This window comes from Zingiber officinale, chromosome 2A (genome assembly GCF_018446385.1).
Source record: "Zingiber officinale cultivar Zhangliang chromosome 2A, Zo_v1.1, whole genome shotgun sequence".
Lineage (NCBI taxonomy): Eukaryota > Viridiplantae > Streptophyta > Magnoliopsida > Zingiberales > Zingiberaceae > Zingiber > Zingiber officinale.
The window spans coordinates 142,987,452-142,996,049 of NC_055988.1; the positions used below are offsets into that span (position 1 = coordinate 142,987,452).

An 8,598-nucleotide genomic window follows, 5' to 3' on the forward strand; every position below is an offset into this window, starting at 1 on the left:
TGTTTAAGCTTGTTTGTTTATCATGCTGGCGTTCAAATTTATCTTTTAAAATTTTTGAGCTTTTACTGTGCTTCACTTGCAAAATGATTGTCCTTATAGTTTAATTAAATAATTGATTCAATAAATAATTAAAATTTAGATTTATTTATTTTTGAAATAGTGTTAGAATTTTTAGAACTCTGAAAAAGTAATGGATACAACTAGCAGTCTAGCACTATAAATATACACTTAAGTGTGTCAAATGGTTCGGACTACCCATGGCATAACCTAACTTGGCGTGATTCGGGTCATACCTAGCACGACCCACCAAAAGACTATGTGTCATGTTACGTTGTTTGATTAGGTTGGGCGACGAGGGCTTGGTTTTTAATCGTGTTTAAATAGTTAAAATATTGCAATTTGATCAAAATACTTTTAAATTTTATAGAAATGACTAATTTTGAAAGTATTTTAATCAAATTAAGTTTAAAATTATCATCCTTGATTACTCATCCAAATAACTCACCTTCTATTATTCTCATTATCTAAACTCATATTTTCTCAATGCTCATTCTTCAACTCAGATTCTCTCTGTTTCTCTATTTATGTATTATTATATTTCCCTTTCTAAGTCTCATAATTCCTCATAAAGCTATCGGACAAAATAAGATAATATTTTAGTCTTAATTTTTTTCTAATGATTTATTTAATTTTAAAAAAAATTATCGTATAAGTTATGAATATTCTTCTTTAACCAATATAAGGTCATGGTGTTGTATTAGTGTTGAATAACTTGGACCATCTAGCTTTGAGGTTGACAATGTAAGTATGTCTCAAATTATTTCATATTTATACCCTTGGGAGATTCATTCATTAAACTTCCCTAAGTGCAAGAGAGAATTTCCTTATGGTCAAAAGTTGATTCAAGGGCAAAGATCAAAAGTCCAACGTGACAACATTTATCCGATCATTGGTGTTGAATAAATACTGACAAGTCTAAAGTTGGTGATGTACTTGAGTTATAATAAAAAGATGATTATGTTTATTTTAATGTCCTTATAATTTATTTTTAAATTATATGATAAAAAATAAATTATAGAGTCAATTTATAGTGGACTGTTAACTAAGGTCGGCTAGTGATAAGGGAGACAAGGATGAGAGCACATCTAAATTTATGATCATTTCAACATTATCTTTAACAATAATGCATAAAGAGTCGACTATCAGAATTATATAAAAAGAAAACTGATAAGGGAGACAAGGATGAGAGCACATCTAAATTTATGACCATTTCAACATTATCTCTAACAATAATGCATAAAGAGTCGACTATAGGAATTATATAAAAAGAAAATTTCTTGAGAGACCAAAGAGACCTCCACCTCAAGGCCATCCATCTAAGGAGGTCTTAAAAAAAGCTCAAGTAGATTAATTTTTTAAATTCTTGAATGTCTTAAATAATTACACATCGTACTTTTGAAATATTAAATCATAAATTAATTTTAGTCGATGATCTATAAGCTGATTCTATACTTTATTTTTTTTTTCACATAATCTAGGAAGAGACTGTGTATTTGGAATAAGCATAATAATATTTTTACTACAATAAAATAACCATAAAATCATAATCGAATGCTAAGCTAGCTATGAAATTATTATTGTATGATCAAGCGGTCATTTGACTATAATGTTACGATCCATTTTGACTATGCGTTTGAACAACTAGAAGTAGGATAGATAATAATTTAGTAATTAAAAAAAAAGTAAAGTTTTTTGATTTGGCCTTATGATGTAAAAAAGTTCGTAACATTCACCTCAAACGCTCCTTTATTGTTTAAGGTATTGTGAAAGGAAGATAAATTATGGAACTAAATGATATCTTATGGTTCTCTAACGGAATGAACCGCATGTGATTTGAATATTACTTTTGTGAGTCAGCTATTGGGGCAATTTTGATTTGGACACTTAGAAAATAGTGGGAGGCTAGAGATTAATATCGTGGAAGTCAAAAACAGACAATAGGAATACGTACATTGTATCTGATTGTCTGCTGCGCTATTCTTTCGGCCTAAAAATAAAAAAAAATAAAAATAAAAATCCAGCAACCTACACTAGATTCCACACAATGCCACATGATAAAAGCAGTCAACATTAAATAAAAAAGAAAGTCGAGATAAGATCTACATGACAATAATTAACTAAATTAAATTAAATTAATTAATTAATGCATCCACCTACACATTCTCACGCCTCAAGTATTTTCCTCGAAATATATAATTCTATAGATATCCTTGTTTATTAACAAAGTAATTCAGTTGAATTTAAATTTATCACCAGACGTGCTTTGCATAATCTTTTCATGTTCTCGATCTTCGATTTTATATTTTAATTTTTTTCCTATTTATATTTTCTCCCAATCTCGAACAAATCAAGCATCAAATTTAATAAAGAAATGGTAAAATTCTACGCTGTTTTCCTCCTCCTCTTCTTCCTCTGTTTCACATCATCATCCCCTCCGGCGGAAGCCTTCCCGCCTCCGGCGAACGCCTTCGTCGCCGCCATCTACCGTGACCCTGCCACCTCCCTCTACACCATCCCCGCCGCCGCTGGAAACCGCTCGCTGGTCCTTGACCTCGCCGGCCCACTCCTCTGGTCTCCCTGTCCCGGCCGCCACCCCACCATCCCCTGCAACTCCTCCACCTGTGCCGAAGCCCGCGCCTTCCCCCCTCGCCATTGCTACAACCGCCCCTCCCCCCGTCCTCCCTGCGCCTGCACCGCCACCGTCGGCAACCCCGTCACTGGAGCCTGCGCCGCCGGCGAACTCACCCTCACCGACGTAATTCTCTCTACCACCGATGGCCATCACCCCACCGCCGTATTTGACGTCAACGGCATCATATCCTCTTGCGCCCCCACAAGCCTCCTCAGCGGGCTTCCGGCTGGCGCAGCCGGCGTCGCCGGGCTCGCTCGGTCCTCTGTCTCCCTCCATTCGCAGCTCGCCGGAAAATTCTACTTTAAGAGCAAGCAGTTCGCACTCTGCCTCCCTAGCGGAAACTCCAGGGACCCCGGCGTCGCGTTCTTCGGCGACGGCCCGTTCTACCTCCTCCCGCCGCCTGGCATCGACGTCACCGCCCTGCTCACCTACACGCCGCTCCTAAAGGATCCAAAATCCTCGGCGTACTACATCCACGTCAACGGCTTCGCCGTGAACCAAAAGGCAGTGCAAATCCCACCAGGCAAGCTCGCCGACGGCGTCAAGTTCAGCACCACCGTCGCGTACACCACCCTGAGGAGCGACGTCTTCAAACCCCTCCTCGACGCCTTCGATGGAGCGACGAGCGGGATCCCGAGAATGCCGGATGCGGCGCCGTTCGAGCTGTGCCTGAACAGCTCGGCGCTGGGGTCGACGCGAGTCGGGTACGGCGTGGCGCCGATCGACGTCATGGTGGGAGGAGGCAAGAACTGGACCATATTCGGGGCGAATTCGTTGGTGGACGTGGACGGGAGCAGGGCGTGCTTCGCGTTCGTGAACGGAGGAGCCAAGGCGGAGCCGGCGGTGGTGATCGGCAGCTTCCAGATGGAGAACAACTTGATGCTGTTCGACGCAGGAAGATCGAGGCTCGGCTTCACGTCCACTCTGTTTGGCATCATGACCACTTGTTCCAATTTCAATTTCACAATGGGAATCATGTAATCGATAAATAATTTAAAATAAATAAATAAAATCATATTACCTATTGCCACTCTGATTGGAGCACTGATCAGTTCACTTATATGGGTGGAGTTTTATGGACGCTCCTATTATACAAGATCTATAGAATTCTACCTATAAATCACTTTTGGTTAGGAGTGAACTAGAGGTCGCGGTTAGATGGATCCGACTGCTCTGTTTGGCACTGTGTGTGTTTTGTTTTTTTTTTTTTTCTTTCATATTCTATTTACTCTCTATTTACAATCATTAACTTCCTGATAGATTTCTGTTTATCGCTGTTAATACGGTATGATACGAAGGACTCCAAAAGTGATATGAGATTAAGTATGACGATGATATGACCATTAAAATTAAGGTGAGGTGGTGATGTCAGGATATGTATGATCAAATGAATCATTTTTCTTGAGTAAGGCGTACAGTTTATTTCCAGTCGCTCCATGTCAGTCGGACACTTAGGGTTCAGTCTCTTATTTCTCATGGACATGACTCTCAGTTTATTCCCGGTCAACTCCAGTGTCGATCGGATACCCAGAATTCAGTTCCTCATTGCCTATGGACATGACTCTCAGTTTACCCTTATGCTCTCGTGTGATCCGTCTTTGGTGAGCGCATGCCCATGGGTACTATTTGCAGGCACTTTTTCCTACCTCTCGTGGGAAGATCTGAAGCCAGTAGTACATCTTCAAGTTCTGGCTTTCGGTCCTCTCCCCGTCAATCTACTCTTATCACCAATCCCATCTAACCCAACTTCCGAATGGGATAAATCATCATTAAATATTAAATTTTGCAATGATTTTATTTGGTAAATTGCTTTTCCCCCCTCCCCTGACACGCGCACCTCCCCTCCCCCCTCTCTCTCTCCCCTTTAAATGTCTGTTCTGCCCCTCTATCTTTTTTGATTTTTTTTTATTTTTTTTAGTTTTATTTTTAAATTTAATTTAATTTATTAATTTTTTCATTCATACTTATATATTTTTAAATTTCTATTTAATTTTAATTTTTTTAATCAATTTTATTTATTATTTTTCATTAATACTTATATATATTTATTAATTTATTTAGTTTTATTTTTTAATTAATTTTGTTTATTATTTTTCATTAATACTTATATTTTTTAAATTTTATTTAAGTTTTATTTATTATTTTTTAATATTTATTTAGTTTTATTTCTTTAATTAATTTTGTTTATTATTATTATTATCAAATTTTTTAAAATTTTTTATTTTATATAATTTTTAAATTACTCTCTTCCTGTAAATTATCTTTCTAATTTGATACTTAAATTATCCCTCATCCAACTATTGACACATGTCATAATCTTCTCTTCCTTTAAATTATCCCTCCCTCCAACTATTGACACATAACACATGTCAGAATCTCTCACCCTCTTTAAATTACTCATCCTCCAATCATGTCAATGGTTGGAGGGAGGGATGATTTAAAGGGAGAGAAGATTATGACATGTATCAATAGTTGGATGAGGATAATTTAAGTGTCAAATTAGGAAGATAATTTACATGAAAGAAGTAATTTAAAAATTATATAAAATTAAAAAAATTTGATAACAATAATAATAAATAAAATTGATTAAAGAAATAAATATTAAAAAAATAATAAATAAAATTAATTAAAAAAAACTTAAATAAAATTTTAAAAATATAAGTATTAATGAAAAATAATAAACAAAATTGATTAAAAAATAAAACTAAATAAATTAATAAATTAAATTAATTAAAAAATAAAAACTAAATAAAATTTATATAAAACTGAAAAAATAAGTATTGATAAAAAATAATAAATTAAATTAATTAAAAAAGAAAATTTAAAATATACTGAGAGTTATTTTTAAACAAAAATTAATTAAAAAATTAAAACTAAATAAAAATTAAATGAAATTTAAAAAAAAAAGAAAAAAAAAGAGGAGGGGGCTACATGCGTCATTTGGCCGGGAGAGAGGGAGAAGAAGAGGGGGTGTGTGTCAGATCGGGAGGGGGGAAAAGCAGCTCTCTTTTATTTATCATATAGGATTTAGGATTTAACGATTTATTATTTAGTTGGTGATAAAATTTTTATTTTTAATTCGCTTCCTTCGTATAAATAATTTATTCTATTTTTCTATTCTACAATAATTTGGTTCGTTGATTTAGATTAGTTATTAGGATAGTTGGTATGGGTGATTTAATATGGTATATCGATATCGATATTAAAATCGTATATCATATACCATATTGAAAAAATTTAGTATAAGAAAATTTATACTAATAGCGTATCGAAAAATTTTCAGTATACATTTCATACCGTTTAGCTTAAAACTTCAATATCGGTACGATATATATACCTTACTGAAATATTAAATCCCATACTGATATTGAAAAATTTAGCACGGTATAATACTGTATCGAAATTTTTAGTATACCAAAATATCGATATATTTTGGTATATTCCGATATGGTAAGTACAATATATTTTTAGTATATTCTAGAATTTTAGGGTTGGTCAACCTTACCAGTACAATCACTCCGATACTCAAGTTAGTTCTAGATGTAGGAATAGAACTCGCGGACACGAGAGAAAGAGAGAAGAAAGCATGAAAGTGTTAGATAATTGTGATTTAATGGATAAGAGTCACTTCCACATGAGAAGAAAACTCATCCTTCTTCCACTTACCTCTATCCATTTTTATATAGTCCTCTGGATGGGAATCTCCACATAGCCCATCAACAATGGAAGGTTGTCATGCTCATGGTTGCGGTATGAAGATTTTGACTAAGGAAGTCTTGCACTGTGGTCGTACCATTCATGACATAATGGTGATGGAGGATTCACAGTGGCAAGTCGCAGACTTAACCCAGTGTTTAGCCAAGACGACGCAAATTATTGAGGCTCATGAGCTTTAAGATCGTGGATTTGAATCTTCCTTCAATCACTCTTGTCACCAACAGACTATATATCAGGAGCGCTATGGTTAAGAGGAATCCTATGGATACCTCGATTTTTGGGTTGAACTAGCTGAATATTTTGGTACGTTGCAAGCAGAGAGTTTTGTCAATTGGATATGAAGTGGAGTGGATCTTCGATTATAAGCAAGTACCAAATCCGATGAATGTGAAGTTAATTGCTATCAGACTCAGGGGGTGAACATCGGTGGTGGGAACAGATGCAACACTCACAAGATAGACAAGAAAAATCCCATACTGGGAGAAGATGAAGAAGAAGATGAGGGAACACTTCCTTCCTTTTGGTTACACCCAAACTCTATTATAGCGACTCTACTCGTTGACACATGGCGTGAGATTGGTCAATGAATATACAAAAGGTTTCTTCTAGTTAGTTGTCTGAAATGACTAATCTGATACATAGGAGCAGAAGGTGACACGGTACTTAGGGTGGCTGCGCTTGGCCTTGCAAGATACCCTCAGCCTTCATTTGTTTTGACAGTTTCAAAGGTCTACCAACATGTACTGGTGGCCAAAGAGTAGCAGAATCGAAAACCAATGGGAAGAAGCGAATAAAACAACAATTGGCCAGTTCACCCTTAGAATTCTCATCCTTCACAGCAACAGCCACAGCAGTAGCCACGACAGCAACCGCCACATGTTTACTGTAAGACCCTTATCAGATGTTATCAATATGGTGAATAGGGATGTATGGCGAACCAATGCAAGAAACCTGTTCCTGCTGATCTGAAAGGCAAAAATTTACTAATCGAGGAAGACGTGATAGAAGATCCAACAACCAATGGCAAGCTAGTGTATAAAGCTGAAGACATGTTATATGGTGATGGTCATAAGACTTTGGTCGTGTGCAAGAGTCTGTTGATTCCCAAAAGCGAATCAGGGAATAAATGATTGAGAATCAATATTTTTCATACTACTTGCATTGTTGCGGATAAAGTCTATAAGATAATCATCGACAACAGCAGTTATGAGAACGTAGTATTCGAGGAGACTGTCTAAACATTCCAACTGAAGATCAACGGTCATCCTAAGCCATATAATTTGTCTTGACTGAATAAAGATAGCAATGTAATAATAGTAGGAGATGTCTCATTTCTTTTTCAATTGGTATCAAATATTATGATAGTGTTTGGTGTGACATGGTGGGCATGGACACATGTCATGTACTGTTGGGGTGACCTTGGCAGTATGATCATAGTGTCATCCACGGTGGAAGAAAGAATACCTATACTCTTTACATGAAGGACAGAAGATTGTATTGGCATTGCGGCTAGAAGAAACCACTCCAATTCCGGTAGCTAAAACTATTAATTTGCTTTATATGTCCATGTTTTTAGATGAGATAGAACAGAGCAACGTTGTCTATGCTTTGCTGCCATGTTTGAGTTGTATGATCGTAGGCACGTGAGAAGGGGGGGGGGGTGAATCATGTGATTTTAAAACTCGTTCTTTTTCAGTTTTTTAGAATTGAGTGCGCAATGGAATAAAACTAAGTATAAAAGTAAAAAAACATAACACAATTGATTTTTATTTGGTTCAGAGCCTTCGATGACTCCTATTCCAAGATCCAGCTCTTTAGATCTATCCATGGATAATCCACTATCAAGTTGTAAAATCGGATACAAAGTATGAAGAAAATGTAACACCCTACACTTTCCTTTTGTAACTATATAAAACATACACAATAAAAAGTAGTTACCAACACAAAGATGTTGAAATGGATGTGCTCGTGTGTTGGTGTTGATTTTGTAGCAACAATCAGATGTAGTCGAGTGGTATCACAGTAGTATTGTGAAGATGGAGTAGCTAGACGATCAAGAATGAGCATAGAAAGTTGTCTCTGAAGCTGTTGCTCGAAGCTCCTTTTATAGGCATTTTCGGACACATGGACCACCCCGAGTGCTTGTACTGAGGCTTATCCGATCCTGCTTCATCGCTGGATTATCCATC

At 36.2% G+C, this 8,598-nt stretch overlaps 1 protein-coding gene across 1 annotated transcript; it reads left to right on the forward strand.

The window, feature by feature from the left end:
* Positions 1–2,295: 2,295 nt before the first annotated feature.
* Positions 2,296–3,717, forward strand: LOC122040102 (chitinase CLP-like). The gene has a single exon (XM_042599462.1). The coding sequence runs from the start codon at positions 2,432–2,434 to the stop codon at positions 3,671–3,673; it is 1,242 nt and encodes a 413-aa protein (XP_042455396.1). The 5' UTR covers positions 2,296–2,431; the 3' UTR covers positions 3,674–3,717.
* The last annotated feature ends 4,881 nt before the right edge of the window (positions 3,718–8,598 follow it).

Excerpts from the sequence above, each read along its gene's own strand:
- LOC122040102 (XM_042599462.1), top strand. The coding sequence starts at position 2,432 with ATGGTAAAATTCTACGCTGTTTTCCTCCTCCTCTTCTTCCTCTGTTTC.